This window comes from Poecilia mexicana, unplaced genomic scaffold, assembly GCF_051168715.1.
Source record: "Poecilia mexicana isolate PSO_F unplaced genomic scaffold, ASM5116871v1 scaffold_2, whole genome shotgun sequence".
Classification (NCBI taxonomy): domain Eukaryota; kingdom Metazoa; phylum Chordata; class Actinopteri; order Cyprinodontiformes; family Poeciliidae; genus Poecilia; species Poecilia mexicana.
This window is the reverse complement of record NW_028263371.1, coordinates 6,229,237-6,251,420: the sequence shown is the minus strand read 5'-3', so window position 1 is coordinate 6,251,420 and position 22,184 is coordinate 6,229,237. Positions and strand designations below refer to the sequence as shown.

Genomic DNA, 22,184 nt, shown 5'->3' with positions numbered 1-22,184 from the left:
TGAGTAAAATGTGTTGTGGCTAAAAAAACAAACAACAAAAACAAAACAAAAAAAAAACCCGGAAAACTGAGAAGGTGACCTCAGAAAGCTGCGTCGGGCTCCGTGTGACGGCGGCGCGATTCTGTTTCCGTACCTGGCAGAGTGCCACAGCGGGGCGTTTAGAGAAACGGCGGAGCAGCACATCTGCAGCGGACACTCACCCGTTATGGTGTAAGGGTAGTAGTTCCAGGCTTTCTCTGTGACGTAGAAGATTTTAGGAACCACTGCTCGGGCCCAGCTGGGTAGCTTACTGCGGAAAAGAGAGACAGAAACAGGAGACGTTGACCGAGGGACAGTCAGGACGTAGACGTTCAACATCAGATTAAAGCAACATTGGTTAACCTTGATCCCTGCTTTACTCTACAATAGTGTTTAGATCAGGCCTAAAAAACAATCCAACCCGCCCTGAGCCCAATTCGACCCCATCGGTTGACTTTAATTACAAGCCCAAAGTAGACCTGATATATTATTTTAAGTAAGATTTTACTGATTTTGTTCCATTTAAGTAAACTGCGTAGCTTCTTCTGTAATTGGCTTTTGCTTAACGTCTTCCAGCTCCATCTTGTCGCTTGTTGTAACCGCAGGGTGAGTCAGGTGCAAATCTTCTGAGATGAGTGATTGATGGGAGCGGATCAGCCGCTAGCGTTCTCACCAAAACCAAAACCTTTGAGCAAATCACCTTGGTACTAAAGTCCCTGCACTTTAGTGTAGGGACTCAGAGGACAGACTTTAAAATACTGCTGCTAGTTTATAAATCACTGGACGGTTCAGCACCAGAACACATTAAAGATCTGCTGCTGTTGTATCAACCTACCAGACCCCGCAGGTCAACCAAACGTTGACGCAGCGTTCAGCTTCTACGCACCACAAATCTGGAACAAATTTCCAGAAAACTGCAAAACAGCTGAAACACTGAGTTCCTTTAAATCCAGACAAAAAAAAAACAGCTGTTTAGAGCAGCTTTTGAAACATAAGAAACGAAACACTGAGCCACATGATGGGTAACGAAATGTAAAATGTTTGCTGGTTTTCTCAGTTGTTTACTGTGGGTCTTTTTGGACTTTGTGCTGCACAAATAAACTTCATTGACTGATTGATGCGGTGCGCTGTGCTTGTTACAGTCTTACCTCCTGCACCTCAACAGGTTAGACAATCTGGTCCTCTATTTAGACTATAATCAGTAGATTAACACAACTTTAAATCGTACATTCTCCTTTGGTTTTCTCTGTGCTGTATGTATTATTAACTTATTAAACACTCCACAGAAGCCTGAGCCCGACCCGACCAGCAAGCAACATAATTCTGGCATGAATTTTGGGTCAGGCCAAAAAAAATCTAAATTCTACCCTACAAACCATTTTGGATTGCAATTATTCAAATGTTAAGTTAAAATGAGTCGAGTAGATATGAGTTTTCATAGTAGTTACATCGCCGTTACTTTCCCAGCTCCTTTGCTCCTGCCGTTTGCTCTATCTCTATGATCGATTCACAAAACAGTCTGCAGTCTAAACATGCAGGAGCAAAGTCAGAGGGGGATATGATAATGGTCCTTTCAGATCAATGGAAGAGACGGTTTGAACTTCCCTCTTCTTGCTCTGCTCTTTGCTCTCTCTTCAACTCCTCTGGTGTTTTTTAGGTTTGTAGTTCAGACATTTTATTGAGCTTTCGAGAGCCATTTAGATCCTAATTGTGAAATAAATAAGTAAAAAATAAACAAATACCCCATTGTTTCCACAGGTTATGCATCATAACTGTCTGAAAATTAAAAAAATAAATAAAATTAAAAAAAGTAGGAAAAAGATATTCCAGCTGAAAAGCATCCAAACCCAAAGGGAACGTTTGTCCAAATGAGCAGCTGGTGTCAGATTTTCAAATTTTTATTAATTTCCCAGTGGGCAATTCATTTCACAGCAAGTCACAATAAAAACAATAAAAACAATAAAAACAACATGTGAACAATTAATATTTAGCTACTGGCACCGAGTTGCACTGCTTCAACCAACGGAAGCTAAAAACACAAAAACATGTCGATCAGAAACATCCAGGTGCTGGTATGACTAAAACAGAACCAATAAGTAAAATAGTACTTTAAAAAGTCAAAGTCCCCCAATAAGACGAAACATTTAAACCCAGTGGTTAAAAACACAAACGGTTCCCATCAAATGTACGACTATAAGACTAACTTATACTTGGTCATCATCATTGACCTGACCAGAGACTTTGGATATATTTAGTACTCACTCCACCAGATTGATTACTTTTCATACTATAACTATAAGAAGAAGAAAAAACAATTAACTTTGTCTAAAACTATTTCCTCGAGCACAGCCCAAACACCCTGAGAAACCTCTGAGCCTGTGAGTCTGTTATGGCAACCCGACCCTCTCTGTTATCGACAACGTGAGCTCTGTGCTCTCAGGAACTTCACATAAGAACGTGTTTGGCATTCCTGTGACTTTAAGCTACCAGAGAGCCGACAGAGAGACGAAGAACTAAACTGAACTGTTCTCACACGGACCACTTCCTGTAGAATCCATCATCTACGCCTCAGTATTTCTTAGTCAAAAAAGTTAAAAAAAAGACGTCTCTCTCTGCATTGTGACAGCTGTGAATAAAATCAGTCCTCTGCTGTGATATTTTGTGAGCGCTGGCAGGCTCAATTGCTCTCTCCCTCTCTCATTTTCTCTCTCCCCCCCGCACCCCCTCCAACAAAAGAGACTGACACTCCTCCCACACCTCCATCTGTTGATTGCTCCCATTCCCTCCTTGTTCATTTCACAGACTACCGGCGGTTTCTTGCCCATGCTGCCAAGTAAAGACGTTTGCATTTTAAAGGAGGAGGGGGGAGAATTAAAAAAAAACCCTATTTAAATAAAGATAACAGTTTATCAAGTCGCAATTGGTGAGATTAAGTGAAAGCGTGCGACGACGTAGGGGTAAGAGTGTTTTAAGTGTGACAAATGAAGTCCAGATTGACTTCCCTGCTGGTGAATCTCAGCTTAATGTTTGTTTGCCGCAGAGCCAGATGGACGAAGGACCGATTTTGAGTAACTGCAGCTAAATGGGAACAAAAGTTGTGTTATTAATTCTGCTGATTACGGTGTTTTGTTTTTTCTTTTCTTTATCTTTTTCCATTTGCTTAATGTTTTTAGCATTCGATTAGCAAAGATCGCATGCGGATTCCAATTTTATCTGGAGGCGGTCCAGCAGCACTTGGACCATCTCCAGATAGAAGACGGTGGAGTTAGGGCGTTTTTTAATTTTACCGCACAGATGTGATCATTACGGGCGTCATAAACCATCTCTGACGCAAAACACTTAGGGAAAATGAAGTGCGTTCACCTTCAGGGTTGTCAAAACAGCTGATCTTTCCACCTCATTTGTACGAAAATCAACTATTTCTGAACACGTATCCGTTTCTCACACTGGAACTGGTCATACTTTAAAAAAATTTTTTTAAAAAGTATCAAAGTTGGACTTGTTTGTCCATAATTTTAACCAAAAACACTCGATATGTTTCTACTCAAACAGTTTTTTAACGGGCCGAGTGGCTTTAATTGCTTTCTCCTGAGGTTCGCTGACTCAGCATAACTGGCTTCCCAGCTCGGTGAACGCTGACGCAGGAAACTGTGCCCAGAGACAAATGGCCGACTTAATCTCTTCCACCTCTCCATTTTCACTCTTTGATTATTCCTTCTGCCCATTCTCTCCTCTTCTTACACATCTTATCATTCTTATGCCGTCACCTTTGCTTGATATTTACTGACATGAACTCTAGAAAGGCTGCAACTCGTAAAAGGTACTGCATGTTGAAATGTGTGCTGGTGAGGAGGATGACTGGATATATGCGTTTCAGTAATAAGAAATGCACCATTTTTTAAATTATTTGCAGTTTCTTAAATAGTAAAAAAGGTAAAAAAAAAAGAAAAAAAAAAGTTTTGTTTAAAGGCATCTTATTTATTTCCTCTGCAAAATCCTTTAGGCTGTTCTTCTTACACTCATTAACCCAGAATTATTTATGCCACAAAAAAAATCAAAAATTATTTTTTATATAAATCTGAAGATTTTAAAGACCAAGTCAAAAGTCCTCTGAAGGGAAACCATTTAATTTATGGCTCATATTTACTGCAGTTTCTTTAAATAATAAATATGTAGAGTTTGTTTAATTGAACCAATTCCTTCTTTAACCAGTGAAATTTCAGCAACAGCATCGGTAAATATATTTTTCATATTTGTTGTATTTGCACTTTCTTTATTTAGAAGTCATTTTATTAAAAATTTTTCCAACATTACCGTCGGTCCAAACGACTCTCGCTGGACGACTTTGGAGTTTCTACGCATGTTCATAATTAAAATATGCAAATCACAAAAAATCAAATTCCACGATTTTCCAAAGGTTTCAAAACTGCAGAGGACGGCCGTGATGACGATCCTTCAAGCTGGGCAAAACAAACACCTGACACAGAGATTTGTAATAAATCACTCCGTAATAAATCTTTTACTAATCAATGTTCAGACATTTGCAGGCATCAAAACTTAAAGCACATGTTGCAATTTACTGATGAGTACCATGAGAAAACAATCCAACATTTTCCAATTTAAAAGGGAGAGAATAAGATCAAGTTTGAGGTAATTTCATTTTTGGACGCGTTTATAAACTGGAGCTTAATCACAGATGATATGTTAGGTGTTATAATAAATAAAAAAACAAAAAAATGAAGCAAACATTTGGCTAATTGGCCTTTTTAATGATCTCCCTGGAACTCTTAAATACACTAATAGAGTGGGTAATTGTTTTCTGTTTTCACCGTTGCTATAGTTTCAGTCTTCTCACATTCAGCTATTCAAATCCAGATGGCTTGTGGTTTTCTTTGGACTTTTCCTAAAAAAAGTCTAACTTTTACCAAATGCCCCCAGAAAGTCCCAAAATACTCCAAACACATCGAGTTCTTCCCGGTGGGTAGAATCGAGGGGCACCGACCTGTTGAGGTAGACTCGTTTCTCTGTGAACTGTCCTTGGCCGTGAACTGGGTCTTCAAAGGGTTCGTTCTGGACCACCTCCACTCCTTCCCCTCGGTCGCTCTGCTCATGGCTGTGTTTGCTAATCATGTACAGCTGCCCGATCCGGTACTGAGGGGGGGAAAAGAGAGAGAGAGAGGAAGGATCGTAAGTTTATATGCTGCAACATACATTCAGAAAGAATTATGGATACTTTAACTGCAAACATGCAAACCGCGATGAGTCGGTTTTCTTTCAGAGTACCACAAACACACACATCTGTAAATCTTTACGTCCTGAAGCCTGGGTGAGTGTGAACCCCCCAAGAGGTCTGCAACAGAGCATCAGACTTTTCTTCCACTTTTACTTTACTTACACTTTACTTTTTTTTACGTAAAAAAAAGCAATTTTTGTGCTTAAGCAGGAAACCTGCAGCATTTTTTGTCTTCTATGTATTTTAGACCTCAAAGGAAACAGAAAAAAATTTGTAGTGTTACTGATAAATACTGCAACATGTTCATAATTTGAGAATCAACTCAGGTCTTTGCTCATAAAAACCCATATCAGTGCACATGACATGAAATCAAGTTTGTTCCTGGCGCGATAATGTGTTCAAGAAAAGGTCAACGTTGAGATTTTAATTGCCGATTCGCTGGGTTTAATTAACAACACATTAAATTAAAACTAAATGCAAAAAATAGTTTCTGCACTCAGCAAGTCAATAAAGCTCAGGGCAGCACTTCAGTGAGGGTTTATAATTTCATCTTCTAAAACTTTTGACGGGAACAAAAAGCCTAAGTGGAAAAGGAGAATGAAGATCGGAGTCCTAAAAATAGATTTCAATGGCCAGGAACATCAAATCACATCAGCTTCTTTCATTTTTAAATTTCTTATTCCATTAATTTCTCAAAGGCGTACAATACTTCAGCAAAAACTGTTTCACACATTCTTCCTTTAACATGTTAATTTTGATTAGCTACATAGATTTTCACATGTAAATATTATTGTTATTACCATTTAAAATACAAACGTCCTAAGCTGGAACCACTGAAGTCGCTCATTTCTGGTACACCAGTAATTCTGACGTACAAGCAACAGCCGCAAAACAGCAAGGCATAAGGAGGATAAAGCCACTACTCTGGGCCAACTGGGGATTCATTTTTACTTAAAAAACAATCTGATGAGACGGTGGTAAAGAGTATTACTGTGTGAACATTGCAGCTAAAAGGAGTTAGCCTGTTAGCAAAGCTATTTAGCAAAGCTAAACTACCATCTCAGCGCTAAACAGCGCAAGACGTCCCAAACGCCAACAGTCTGCATTTCTGAAGATGTATTTATCAAAGTAGTTCCATGAGTGATCAGGTGATTTTTGTTGTTGAGTTCATATGTCTATTCATTCAATAATTTAGCAGCAAAAAGGGTTACTAATTGATACACGGTTTTTGATTAAAATTCAATTAATCGCGACTAATTAGACTCTGCAATTAACTCGATTAAAAATTTTAATCCTGTCCACCCGCTATTTTCTTACCAATTTTTTTTTACCAGGTAAAAACTGTGAAATCTCTCCCTGATGCAATTTCTGTCTCAAAGACTGGCTTCAAAAAGCTGGGAAAAGAAAAGAAAAAAACACGCATTTAAAGTCTTTGAGGCGAGAGCTGGGTCCTGGTAATGAACCGAGCGTGGAGTCCCACATATTCCCTCCTGAATCTCAACGCTGCTTCTCTCCCTGACCTTTACCTGTCACGGCTGCTGGCCGAGTTGTGAAATGCTGTCAGGGGGAAACGTGAGGCGCTCACCCACAGGCATTCAGAGATGATGTCAGCACCTCGCTGCTGCTGGAAGAACCTCTGATGGAAACAACTATCTAAAGGCATGTGGGAGAATAAATCGAACAATTATGTAAAATAAAGAAACGTCTGTGGGGACGGAGGCCTGGTGGACGGAAACGTTGGGGGTGGAGGAGATTCGTTCAGACATTTTTGGCTTCAAGAAAACAAATCGATTCCCCTCGAAGAATATTTTCTTCTTAAAGTCAAATAAGTCACAAGCAAAAAGAGAAATAGCAATCTATTTTAAAAGCAGAGAATGTCAAAATAAAATAAAAAATAACCGGAATCTGAATAATAAACAACCTGTTAATACCAAGATAAAATCGTTTTCTGAACCTGTTTTTGCCTGACAGAGGCGTGAGCGATCATTGTTATGCCTGATGTACCATCCAATGGTCAAGTCTGCTTTAGCGACAAAAGTGTAATCATCTGACAAAAAGACACTCCAATCAGAATAATGAGGCTTTAACACTGTAATATAATGGTGATGAAATCAAATAGCTTTTGATAAAATTCTGATTAAATATAGAGGCGCGGGGTTGGAGGGAAGGACGAGCAGAGTCCTCTCTATGAATAACAACCTCTGTTTGTCTCACTTATTTCCTATGTGAATTGAATGGTAGATGCTTTAATAAAAAGGTAGACAAGAAGATCAGATTCTTAATGTAATTACAAATGGCTTCTTCCTGCTTTTAAAACGGGATGAGCAGACGAGCTTGAGCAGCATAAATAACTCTGAACAGTTGGTGAAACTTGGGGCGTTTTCACACCTGATAGTCCGGCAGACTCGGATCGACTGGGACCGAAGTTGCAAGCCGGAAGCAGACTCTAGCGCAGGGCATTCTGGGTCAACACAACCAAAACAAACACGCTAATCTAGCGTTAGCGAGATAAATGGATCGTGGTCTTTTACCAAAGACAAAAGAGAAAGCCTACTTACGCTAAAATCTGACGCCACGCCCTTTTTGTTTACGTTTTGTGAAGAAGGAAGTTGTGCTCAGAGTCTTCTTCTGAGTTTTTCGTGTAATTTCCTTCCGGGGTTTTTGGTGCAGCGCCACCACAGGCGAGGAGGGGAACGGGTCTTCCTAAAGGTTTGGTCAAATTAAAACCACACCAGCTGAAAATGTATCAAATGTCACAAATTTAGTCCCCAGCTAACCATCAGCTTTAGTGGCTCTTAGGCTTCTCTGAACATTTTGGACGGCTGTCGGTTCATAATAATGAAATTAATTTGCCAAAAGGACATTCACAGCAACTCACCAAAGCTTTGGGCCACTTTGAGCACAGGGTGAATTTAAAACAACCCATCCCATCAGGAAGGTTCTGTGTTCAAGTGTTTGGAATCTAAAGTGAAGCACACTTCTCTTATTATGCCACATCCAGCACTAAATGACACTAAATTATTAACTGAAGCTTTTATGTATCCTCCTTGATCTTTCGACAAGCAAACTGTCAGAGCCAGAGCAAATTCATCTTTTTCTCTCCCTCACAATATTCCTGTGTCTTCCTAACAACTTCATCTGCTCCATTAATCAAGGCTCACCTTTTCACTCGAGGTCTGCAAAGCAAATCAAGCGAGGCTAAAAACAGCTCAGGGAATGCAGAGACTGCCAGGTATTGAGCTACTGTAAATAATGCAAATGCTCCTCATCTCGTTTCCTCGCACAACACACACACACACACACACACACACACACACTCAAGGCAGAGCACAACTCTGAGCCGCGGTGACGGAGTAAGCCTGTCGTCCCTTCAGACAGAAGCTCAGGCTCGGGACACAGGTTCACTGATCTCATCCATTTTACACAGCGGATGCTCTTGTGCATTTTGTTGACGACGAGCTGCAGCACCAGCTAAAAATATCAAGGACCCACAAACATCGTCGACACCCCTGGAGAGGGCCATTTTGATGGTTTGAAATATTGGAGAGCGTCATAAATGTCACCAATCAGCTGCATTTTAGAGCAGGCGCCTACCTGTTCTGAAAGGGTTCGTTTCAGCGGCACACGACATGCATTATTCCACCGAGTAAGTCTTGTTAATCGCCTTCACTGAAGCAAAACGAACAAATCTTCACACCAGGACAGATCACCCTTCTGCATGCACAGCCAGCTGCAGGAGATCAGCAGCAGTACTGCCTCTATTTTTTTTATTATTATTAATTTGCTCTGATTTGTTGTTGACGGTCAGTCTGTGTCGGTCAGATAGGAAGTGCAGCAATCATCGCGTCGAATTATCCACTTTGGCCTTGGTCACACATTTACAAAGCAGTATTTTTGCAGTAGCTTCATTATTTGCTATTTTTTAAAGAAAGAAACAAAATAAGCCAACTTTGATTTTTATTTTATTTTATTTACTAAGTTGGAGAAAAACAATATAAGGCAAAATTATACATTCAGTTTAGATTTAATCAACCAAAAAAACCCAACAGTAGTCCAAGTACAGAGCCTTGGGGAGCCCCATTTAAAACACTTAATAGCTGAGAATCAGTATTATCCCTTCTTACAGTTTCATCTATAATATTTTATGAATATGGGATTATTTAACATCCAAGAATACACCAAGAATACACCCACAACATATTCGCTGCAGAGTCGAGGAGTTTTGTTTATTTATTTTTAACAAATTCCACAAGAACAAATCATTGACTGGTTTTGGCTAAACATTGTTTTACATGCAGAATATTGTGTGATGAAAACATTTGGCTAAAAATAAAACTTTTTTTTTTAATTTTTGAAAATGATTTTAATTATAGAGCAACTAAATTCATGTGCGTCTCCATCTTTACAGTATATTGGTATGATTGTAGCATATCAGAGAAAACCAGGTTAAAGATGCAGATTATAAATGTATTCAAAGGCTTTCACTGCCTTTAATTGATGCACAACAACATTGTTTTGTTAGCTCCTCTTACAAACCGATTTTTCTTCCTGTGGTAGCATGTGCTAACTTGTGGCCGCAAAATATACATTTTATTTTTATACCTTAATTTATTATGAATTATGCTACAGTTAATAAGCCAATACTTCCTTGTTCTGACTTTATATTATACATGATGTGTGATTCCAGGGAGCCTCAAAAAAACAACTAGGTGTTGATATTAACAGTTTTTTTTCCCAAGGTGTTAAAATTCTCTGCTTGGAGTTTGATACATACACAAACCAGCCTCTAATTTATTTATTTTTTTCTTAGCTGACAAGATTTTTCCCACAAACCAAAGAAATAATGTCAACATCATGACCTGCCCTTTTTTTTCTTTTAAGATTAGAGCTTAGTAAAAATCCCCCAGAATTCAAATAGCAGTAATTAGGATTGATTTAACAGATATCAAACAGCGTTTACGTTCAGCTTATTTTGGCTCGACCTTAAAAAACACAATTAAAGCATTGTGTTTTCCACTAAAGCCATCAAAATGACATCAGATACGTGTTGGTAAAAGTGCCAAGAGACTTTCCATTGGTCTTGGGTGGATAAGTTCAAGTAGTACAAAAAAAAAGAAAGAAAGAAAAAGAGAAAACCCAACAACCCTGTAAGACTGTTTACATTTTTAAAGCATTACTAATTGGATAGGAAAGGAAACTCAAGAAAAAAGCAGAGTAGGGGAGGTAAAGGAAGGGGGGAAAAATAAAAACAGAGGCCTGAAGCTTTCTTAAAAGTAGAAAACAGATAATCAGGCAGGAGAAACGGAGAGAAACGGAGTGATTAGAGAGATGCACATCACTGTGTTCCCAGAGTAGAGAGGGAGCTGAAGTGAATGAAAGCAATAAATTAAAAAAACAGGCAAGAACGGATCGAGGAGGGCGGGAACACATTTCTTTCCAATAACAGATTATGTCCCTCGTTTTTTTTTTTTTTTTTGTGTGTTTTTTAAGACAAGACTGCTCACAGAAGAAATAACAGCTTTACTTGCCCTGAATAAGTCAAGAACTCCAGAAAGTTTTTCCAACTTTACAAAACCGAGACCAGCTGCCAGTACTGCAGAGCTTTTAGCAAAAAGGGAACAAAGAAAGAGCTGATAAGTCGCTCAGGATTGATAAATTAAACCTGCAACGTTTATATGTAAGTGTAGAGTCGTAAAGAAATCCACAAAAACAATATTTTCAGGAACCGAAAGTAAATCCTGCAGTGCAGTTCTCACCTCAGTAATCAGTAAGTTCTATTAAATTAGCCTTGACTTGATCATTACACTGTCCCTCTCTGCATTTTACAGCCACACATCATGCCAAGTCGTAAAGCGAGTTTTTTCATCCGATTTAAAACAAAAGAAAAACTAAACTCACTCTGTGTGACCACACGGATGGTTGTCTGTATTAATTAAGCGTCATGGACCAGTTCGCCTTTCTAGATGGATGTTCTCTAAGAAATGGTTCATTAAAGAATCTAATTTTCTAGGCAAATGATACATTAGTATCTATAAAGCATGCATTATTAGATTAAATAATTTCATTAACCATTTTTCCATTGCTCAAAACCGAACAGCCGCCAACGTCGGGGAGGGGATCTGATGACAGTCAACCGTCAGACATGGCTGCCTGTCACACAGCTGACCTCCAGCGCACCGAAACTTTTCTCTCTGGGCGTTCTCGTCAGCAAACCTCGGTTATTTAAATATCTGCGTGAGGTAATAGTCATGCTAATAGCTCTGATAATCACTGTTCCACTTAAAGAGGGCTACATTAAAGCCCTCTGGGAGCTCTGCTGCAGCCAAAACAGAGAGCCTATTTTCTGCTTGGCTGGGTCTGAGAACTTCTGAGAGCAACTTAGAAGAAAAACCTTTCCACCTAACGGGACGCATGTGATCCTCGCTGATTAATTTCCGGTTGAAAGGCTGTAATAGCTGCTGACAGCGCCGAGGTCAAAACCGTAAACGGGCTCATATTTTTAGAAAATGTAAGCTCTCTGTGAGTGTGGGCTCAACTTGGTGAAAGATTCCTTCTTCCTGTCCAAGGAGAAAAGTGGGCTAAAGTTTATCTGCTGCCATTATACGTCTAAGCTTCCAAAAAAAAAAAAAAGTAACTGCAAAGACAAGTTGGAAAGCAGGCATGAAGCGATGGGTATTGAAAGTGATAAGGCAAAAAGCTTAAGTTATATGAACATTTACATAGTTTCTTTGTGGCCATAACCTGGAATTGCAAGTAATGTGTTATGGTAGTGGTGTGCTATGCTAGTTTTGTGTTATGTTGTGACATGCTAGTGGTGTTGTGCTATGCTAGTTTTTTTTTTTTGTTATGTTGTGACATGCTAGTGGTGTGCTATGCTAATGATGTGCTATGCTAGTTTTGCGTTGTGTTATGACATGCTAGTCATAACACATTATGTTATGCTAGTGCAATTTGAACATTCTGTCAAAAGCAAACCAGTAGCTATGGTTAAAAAAGTAAAGCATCCGTTTCTAAATATCTTGTGGAGATAAACTGTCAGATGTCGGCACCTCCAAATGAATAAAAATAAATATGTTAGGAGCAAGTGCTTGATTATTATTAGTTTCTACAGCTCATCGCTTCTTCAGCCCTTTAGCAATGATAGAAGACTGCATTAGATCATTAGACAGGTAACAGCTGCCTGACAAATGGAGAGCAGAGTGCAGCTTTGAATGGATGTGCAGTGTTAGTTGAATGAACAAGGAACAGGGAACAGAGGATTAAGAGCAGATTTTCTCTTGACAAATCACCCTTTTTCATCCCAAACAGTTTTTTTTTTTTTTCTTGTAGTCAGCAGAGATATATATACATTGGAAATGCATGAAACAATTTACCCCCGTATGCAGCAAAGACCATTTTGGATACTTTCCATTATCTGTACACACAATCCAATGTAATTCATAATGCTGGCACAGATATGGGTCTATTACTTCATCTTCATTACCCATCATGGGCAATGCTAACACGCCACCATGCACATACATCTCCTCGCCTTGCTCTGTTTGATGGAGTAGGAGCCGGTGCGCAGGCTAATCACCACAGTTTCCTTTGTGGGCCTCGCAGTCAATAGGTGGACTTCAGGTGTGATTAGAGCGCATGTGCTGACAAAACAGCCAAATGAGCAAGACGGCAATGATGGTGATGGAGCGGGTGAAGGAAAGGTCCCAGCGGTTTCGGTGCTTCCTGTAGTTTCTGACGGTCCAACATGTTCTACGCATCTTAAGGTCAAAATCTGAGCATTTTTATCATCATGGCAGGAAACACACTCTGCAGTTTTGTGTATGAAGAGAGAAATTTGCACCAATCTGTGCATTTTGCCTGTGTTCTCAAGCTTCCTGTTCCACTCTCAAGCCTGACAAGTAGGATTAATTTCTTGAATTAAAAAATAAAAATCTACTAAAAAGACTAAGCAGAGTAAGTAGGTATATTAGCCTAGATGAGATGCCATCCTCCATCAAGTTCTAAACTTTCCTTTATTTACGTAATAAATTACGTTACTCAAACCTGTTTCAAACTTGTTGCTTTGTTTCCCGCCTCGACCACTAAACGAAACAAATGAAAAATTTGTCCATCCGTCACACAAATATCTGCTCAGTTCCTGCCAGCTGAGGCATAAAACCCCGATGCACGTTTCGCATCACACGCCACCCCTGCCTATTATTATTCATCACATCATAACGCACAACAAAAACAGGCTCTGGGAACACGAACACACACACACACACACACACACATTTACACCAGCAAATAAGGTTACGATCTGGGGACAGCTATTTTAGTCCGAGTAAGACAAGCACAACAAGATGTGGAAAACGATGAGCCACGCAGTGTCAGACCGGCAAATGTGTCATTTGATTGGAAAACGGCTATTTTTACGTTTATAATCTAACTAAGACAACCCGGTTATCATCGCGGTTTCCAAAACAAATTGTTATAATGTAATGTGTTTAAGGCACGTCATTCATCTCGAAGCAGCCAATGAAACGCTCTGCTTCCACCGCTTCCGCATCGCCAGTGGAAATCTGAACAATCCAAAAAGGCAGCCAATTACTGGACACTGGAGCAGAAGACAAAAAGGCATTAAATCGAGTCACAGACAGTTTGGTTGGTGTTTCCATTTGCCATAACGATGCCACACGATCCCAGCTTGAGAAGAGCTTTTGGTGCAGCGCATGAAGGAGAGTCAAAAAGCCTTAAATCCTGCTAGATGTTTGCTCTGAGGTGAAGCTCATATGAATTGCAGATTGAAGCAAAGAGCTGCAGCAGCGAGTGCATGTCACAAAAGAGCAGCGCGATTCACAGCCTTTTTACATGACACTGCAGTGTGTGTGTGTGTGTGTGTGTGTGTGTGTGTGTGTGTGTGTGTGTGTGTGGATGCAGCTGTGTGTGTGGCTGTAGCGTTTGCGGTGAAAGGGATCAGAGGAACATATGGTTAATGCGTCCTGTTAATACTGATGTCTTTTCTGTGAGGGCCGATCCACGCTGTGTGTCGTGAGCCACAGGATGGGTGTAGCGACAGTTTCAATGATTTCTGCCCACACATGAAAAAATACAGCCCCATTTTTTATGTATCATAACACAAAATGGATTTAGGCTTGGAAAATATGTATTTAATTGGTGTCATTCTCTTGTGTGTATACATTCAGAAGGTACATGAGTGGAAGTCCAAGTTGTTTTTATTATTAGCCTTGTGCTAAAAACTCCTCTTATGGGTCCATTTTGAAATGACATATTTAAATTACGCTTCTGGACAGAACCAAGAAGTTTTAAAGAAATTAACATCCAGTAAGAAACAAAGTAACTCAGCAAGGACTGCCGTGGTGTAGTCTTCTAAAGAACAAACGCTACATTGATCAACTGGTCGGCAAAGTTTTACTTTAAAAAGCACTGGATTAAAATTACTCCGTCAAACAACTTATTTAAAAAAAAATGTTCACAATGAGAAGGTAAAAGAAAAAAAATAAATCGTGTAGAACCAGGATTACGTTTTCAAAATTGCTAAAAAAAAAAAAAAAAAAAAAAAAATCGCCTTAAAAACATTCAAGAAAAACATTCAAGAGAAAGCTGAACAGTGACCGATGTTTAGCTTTGCCTGGTTATATGGAGCCCTGTCGTTCTCTCTCCTTTATACTACCCATCTCTCCTTCTCTCTTTGTTTACAATAACGTAAGTGGAAACTCATAGCGTGGAAATGAACAGAGCGCGACCTATTGCTGATACTAATGTAATACTCTTTTAGACGACAGCTGGTCAGACTGGTATCTCTGTAAAGAAGCAGAGTGCAAGCTAGCAAAAGAAGCTAATAGTGCTGGTAGCCAGCTAGGTTGCTAAAAACATGCATGATAGTCTGCATAGTTAGCATGTCTACTTAAATTAGTTGCCAAATTCAGCAAGGGTTAATAACATATTTTACTTTAGTTGTACAATGCTATTGTTGAAAATAGTAAATAATAATAAAAATAATTTTACTGTTTTAGCTAGCTTGTGGATGAAGTAGGATCTAGTCGTTTATGTTTTTGTAAATCATTCTGACAAGTTCATGAAACACCAGACTTTCTCTCTCCATATACAGTATCTGTATCAGAATAATAATAAACTTCTGAAGTTTGAATGCAACACACTCAGCAGAGTTCATTTCAGATTGAAAGCGCAGCACATGAATTTACCTCACTGATAAAGTCACAGAAATTTTTTACTACAAACGCAGCACAAAACGGTCTTCTCCTTTTTGTCTGTAAAGGGCAACAGTAGCTTCGCTTTCAGATCGTCAGCTCCAGCATACTGCTTCAATTGTCACCAGAGGCTCAAAACGTGATCCTTAAAGGGACGCCACCCCTTTTTATAATGGCATTTTTAATTAAAACCTTACGTAAGGGAGTAACGATAATTACACCCGGTTATAGTTTAAGCTTTGTTGACTTTGTGGATTATAAAAGTGCAAAGTAGAGTAAAAACACTTTCGTCAGGGCTCCACTAATACCAATTTGTAATGGTGCTTGATCTTTAAAGTCACAGGGAAACATGATGCATATAAAAAATAAAAAATGAGAAATGAAAACAATGCCTTGAGCACACTGAAGAGCAAACTGAATAGAAAACAGGAAGGTTTCTGTTTTATCAGAAGCATAAAAGAGCACAGAGACAAGAAAAGATGGAGAACAAGAAAATCACAAGCACAATAAAAGTAATGACCAGAAACATAAAAATGAGAGAGGAGAAATCATGTAAAGGAGTTAATGTGCCACAATGTAAGAAAGGATGTTCAAGATGTATAAAAAAGAAAAACCAAACCCAGAAAGAGGTAAGAAGACTAAAACGAAGAAGAGGGTTGTTCTCTCCTTTTCCTCTTCGGCCAACACAGGGACTGTAAATCCCCGCGAAACTTGAGAGGATGTAAACAAGCCATTAGCCAGTTCCACCGGAGAGAAAGCCCTTCACACACACACATCTACACACACACACACACACACACACACACACACCCCGGGAACTTTAATGCACTGGCACAAACTGTGTAAATGTACAGAAATGCCAACCAAACACTCGTCTTAAAATGACCTGGACAAAAAAAGTTCAACATGTACCTAATGAGACGAACCCACATGTTGCTTCAGGTTTAAGAAACAGGAAAGCAGAAGTGCTTTATGAAGCATCTTCATTGTTCAATTTTCATTTTCGTTGCTGTTTACACATGATACTAGAAATGGAAAAAATAGAAATAACCTTTATCCCTCAAAGCCAAAGCATGTAGATTCACACAAAGGTAAATATAAATATAAAAGAAGAAAAGACAAAACAAGAGCACATTTACAGCCTAAGAAAAACAATACTGAGTATTGCTTATCAGTATCACGTTTCTTTGAATCTATTGCTAAAAATAGATTCAAGGAAATGTGATACTGAGTAGAATTTTTTTTAATTACAAAATGTGCATTTACAGTATATTTCTGCAACAAAAAAACACAAAGAAATGGAAATGTGCAAATAACAGTAGTGATGTAAATATTAAACACCTGGAATTCTGACACCTGCTGGGAGGAAGGATCTGTGATCACGCTTTTTTGTGCACAAAGGATGTCGCTGAAGGAAATCTCCAGTTCTGCTTCATGCATGGAGTGGGAGACATTTTTAATTATTCAAATTCAACATGAAGTTAGAAGCAAGGAATCAATGTTTTCATTAATATCCATGCAGTCGCTGTTCATAAACAGAGCATTGTGATGTTGTGTGCCTGTTCAGCTGGCTTAACATAACAAAAGATAAAATTAAAAGCATTTCAGTCAAATGTTATGGTAATGCTACTGTGGCATATTGCATTTGGAAGAACTGAGCAACAAATGGTGAGAAAAATTATATCTCGACTCATTCTGGTTTTTATTATACGAAACATATGTGGGAAGCACAATTTTAAATCTGCAAATGTAGTATATACATCATCTGTAGAGGTAACTAAAGAAATGACAGATACGTTTATAATTATTAGAGTTCACATCCAGAAATCCTGTTAAAATTGTTGAGCAGCAACAAGAGGTGAAAAACCAGCGTCTCCCAGGGACTTCTTGAGCACTCAGGGTTATTGTGCTTTCATTTATTCACACATGACATGTCACAACAAACATAAAATCTGTGTCCAATTTCCTCTCCGGCTTATAATTGTTTTATCCGTCTCCTGTCATTTCACTTGCAGCTCTTTTATATCCTTCATCACAACCTTTTTTTGTCGTGTCATTTTTGTATCAGCAGTCTGGCATTTTCTGGAAGCTCAATTTGACACCCTGAATTTAAGCTGACTACGGTCAGAGTGACTGCACAAGTCCAGGTTTCTGAGTTATTATGACACACACAAAAAACTCTGTCAGCTATCTTTGATGCATTTCTTTTTGTCTTCTGACCAGTTTGTTTAAAAGTCAATGTACACAACTATCAATCTTCACAAGCCTTTCGATCTCTAACAGTCACTTGTCTGTGCTGACAAAATGCTAACGGCTAGCATCGTTACGACAGTCGCTTTAAAAGCCTACCTTCTTTTGTCTTCTTTTAGAAAGTATTTGTGTTACCTTTGTCTACGCATACATCTCACAAAACTCAGTTGTTCAATCTCTCAAACAGCAAACTTCCTTGTTTCATCATTTTTAAAGGCCAAGGTTTTAAGAAGTGGTAGTCCAAGACAATTAGCTAAACAATGGCTAGCTAGCACAAGTCCTGTTGGAATAAAAACAAGTTTACAATCAGCTGTAGCTTCTTAACCAGCTACAGCTACACTGAAGCTAGTAGCTAGAGCTACTAGCTACTAGCTTCAGTAGCTAGTAGCTAGCTAGTAATAATAAGATCAGGACATCGCTACATATAAAACATCAGTAAATATTGGTAGCATAACAGTAATATTAATATCGGATATTGATATCAGCCCATATTTTCATATCGGTGCATCCCGAAAGAAAATTTAGATCTGGAATGACAGAAACAATGCTCAGGCTGTAATAAAAAGCTCTTCATTAAATAACGAATGAAGTAAATTAAGTTGACATCACAGATTGTGAAAAGTGATCCACTTTTTCACAAAAGAAAATGAGCCTGTGCTGTGGAACCACTTAAAAAATAAATAAGTAAATAAAATCGCAGAGCAAGATATTTTGGGATCAATATTAATTTCCTCTTTGGGACCAATGAAGTATTTTAGGATTTGAATTTTACTTTAAATATAAGAAAGTCCATTTGAAATTCTCATGACTTTAAACGGTTTGATTTTCTGCTAGAAACTGAGGACTGCTTTCTCAGGAACATCGTTTAAACTTCAAAAGTAAACATATCCATTTATGCCTCCATTTTGCTCAGTAATTTCCATGGCTGCCACATTCAACATTGGGCTGTGAGGCTTAAAGGCTTTTCATGTGTCCTTTTCTCTCTCTCTCTCTCTCTCTCTCTCTCTCTCTCTCTGTGTTTTTAACAATTTTGCACCCAGTTGTTGCAGAGCAAGGCACGCTGAGGGAATTGATGCGAAATCTCTGAATGGCTCGGTTTACGACACGCTGCATCGAGCGGGGTTCGTCATTGTGCAAAATACCGGGGTTTGCGTGTACTTAATGGTTCTGAACATAATACTGCAGATGGAAATTACGCACATTCAGGTCCGCAGCTCGCATTGCACGTGCAGCCAGAGAGTGGACAAAGGTCAGGACGCGTGAATGCAGCTTTGATGCGAGACCCTATTGGTGCGCGTGAGCGTGATAACAGGAGGGCCACTTACAGAACTATTTTTAGCCAGGCTAGGTGAACTTTCACTTCATCAACGTGGGCTAAGGATGACGTCCCTCCCCACCTCTCTCTGACTCTTCATTCCCGTCCTCTCTGTCGGTCTCAACACCTGGATTTGTTTTCTTTTAACACCCTACGTAACCTAACTGTAATTAAATTGTCATTTATTTTCTGTAGATCCTATTTTTCAGAAATAACCCATACGAGAAGAGCCTTTGAAGCATACATATGACCTTGCTGCCTGAAACACACATTAATATGCACATATTCCCCCCCTCTTATGAATTTTACATTACAGACTAACAGCACTTGTGAGTTTGATGCATATGCTGATGAATAGTGACAACCATCATGTTAGTGTTCAGTGTGATGCGATTCCACACACATTAATGGTTATTAGTGAAGAATCACACACACACACACGCACGCACACACACTGGTTTCAGCTGAAAAGGAATAATTTAAAATTGGCATTGGTTGTGAAAAACGTAAAGCACAACTGACAAAAAAAAAAAAAGCGGCATCAGATTTCAGCAGTGGCAGGATTTCTCTGTTGTCTTTTGTAAAAGACCAGGAGTCATTTCTGCCGCTAGCACTAAACTCTTATACATTTGTTTAGGTTGATTTACCCAGAATCCACTGCGCTAGAGCCCGCTTCCTGCTTTTGGAACGGTTTCTGGTCTGCTTGGCATTCAAACATGCATTCGAACCGCACTAGAGTTCACGTCAACCGAATACCGAGGATTTTAGGCGGACCAGAGTTCTTGCTCTTTTTTATCCTTTTTGGTCCCAATCAGAGTTCGATCGCACGTTCACACCTCCCCAAGAGAACCAGACTTACTGGGCAAACGGACCAGAGTCAGATTAAATTGGACCAAACACGGATGGTGTGAATACACCCTTAAACTTGCAATGTTGTACTTTTACAAATGTTTTTGTTCATACTTAATTTCAGCCTTACAAACTTTAGAGCTTTGACAGCATTTGTAAATAGCGGCATACTCTGCAGTGACATCTGGGAGGAACAAGTCTGCCTCCCAGTACAACCCAACCACACTGACCTGTCATGCCTGCGCTCTGTCATGTGTGTCACGTTAACACCAGTCGGCGACAACAGAGAAACAGCAAAGTGCAAATTGCCCTTATTTGTAAAAGCTTGCCGAAAACCCTGGCTCGAGCACCACGCATCGTAAACGGTCAACTAAGCCCTATAAAGTCCTCTGTTTGGATTAGGCGTTTATTCTGTACAAACGCAAAGTGGTTCACTTAAAAACCGGCGTAAGTCAGGAGCGTTTAACTGGTTTCGCTGTGCTGGTCCACCAACAGCGCTTCTCAGACTCCTGTTTACCCAAATTGTCTCCGCTGTCAACTAGACGCGGCCGTGCCGTCGAATTGCTGCTGATCACTCGTTAAGACAAATTCACACACACACACACACACACACACACACACACACACACACACACACACACACACACACACACACACAGTCGCTGGGACTTTTGTGGCGTTACCACAGCAACCAAAACACAAGGGCTAATTATAGTTGTAGCTGTAGACTCTTGGATACAAACTCATTCTTGGGCACATTCACATAAACAACCACAGTGAGCAGCTGTGAATAATCCGGGTCCATAAAGGTGCCGTATGGACTGAGGGACAGATTGAGAAAGCTGCTCACTCTGACGAAGAGGTGAGTCCGTGTGGGAGCTGGGCAGTAGTTTAACGAGTGGAAGTAACCCATATGCTCGTTACACTCCTTATTTATGGAAATGTTTTCTTGTCACGAATCACGGGAAAGCAGGTTTTTAATGTTAAAGGAATCCTGACTGTCTGCTGGTGAAATCTAAATACATACGAAGCAAAGATGTTGTTGGGACAAACATTTATTTTTACGTGAATAAAAACTAGAGGCGCACGGATAAGAACTGTTTGGCTAATTTCTGATTTACGTTTTTTTATAAAAGTTTTGACCTCCCAGTTTTAGCCGATTATGATGTAGATGTAACAAATATTATGTAAAAAAGATTAGCATTTAGCCAAAATTTTAAAAAAAAAGACTAAAGTGTTATATTAGCAATTAGCAGTGGTGCCCCCAAAGGGTGGGCAGGTAGGGGCCATGGCCCCTTTGAAAAATGCTGGCTACCCCGTTGGCACAGAGTCATCTTCTTCAATCAAGACATAAATGCAGAACTGAATACAACAGAACCTCCAGATAAAGGTTTAATTTGTTCCGTGACCAAGCTCGTAAGCCAGTCTACTCGTATTTCAAGCTAATTTCCTGCATCTAAATAACTTTAATCCGTTCTAGCCTTGCTAAACAGCCACAAACCATGTTAAATTATGAAAAAAATACATATTTTAATCGCCCAACCCCTCACAGCTGGGTTGGGTTTTATCAACTCACTCACTCTTTGGTTACCTAGCAACACCCTGCTGAGTAACTTGTGGTTACCAACAACAACCTGTTGAGTAACTTGTGCAGCGGTAGTTTAAGGTTTCGCCACTGTGCCTCATAACTGCTTAAATAAACAACAACGCCGTGGAGAACAATATGTGGACGTAACAAGAAAAGTCACGTTATTGGTCTGGTCATATTTCAGATATTCAAAACAAAAAAACTGATCAATAATTATCAGTATTGACTTATATGAGACGCATAACATGACAGGCTTTTCAGCTGTGTCATCCAGCGCTAGTGAGGTCAGAGTGAGAACATTTGGAGACCAGCAACCGATCAAAACGTTCTGAGGGCCATTTGTAAAATTCAGGAGAGAAGTTTGTTTTTAAAGGCCTAACAGAGAACAGAAAAGCATTAATAAAACCTAATGAAATGTCCAATAAGCATCAGAATAACACAAGCTCTGATCGTTTGTTTTGTTATCACCCGTCACAGAGTCCAAGCAGGTCACAGAGCTGCGAACATGGCTGTTACTCACAGCTGAATCCTTAAACACCATTTTTTCACATCAGTTCTGAAACACCGTCAGCCTTTTAATGTGATCAAGTGGTGTAAATAAATCCTGCTGTAAATGTGTTTAAATCCCGTTTTCCTGCAGCGCCTGCAGACCATCAGAGACGAGTCGACTGAGGCTGTCGAGAATTCACAAGCCAAATCTGTAAAAAAAAACAAAAAAAC

At 39.4% G+C, this 22,184-nt stretch overlaps 1 protein-coding gene across 1 annotated transcript in view; it reads right to left on the bottom strand.

The window, feature by feature from the left end:
* The window catches only part of LOC106926703 (cytoplasmic phosphatidylinositol transfer protein 1-like), a 68,462-nt gene that overhangs the window by 15,214 nt on the left and 31,064 nt on the right, over positions 1-22,184 (bottom strand). The window contains exons 2-3 of the mRNA XM_015001794.2: positions 5,021-5,169; positions 201-289 (exon numbers count right to left, since the gene is read on the bottom strand). Of these exons, the coding sequence (XP_014857280.1) occupies positions 201-289; positions 5,021-5,169 (238 nt within the window). The remainder of the gene's footprint in view (positions 1-200; positions 290-5,020; positions 5,170-22,184) is intronic.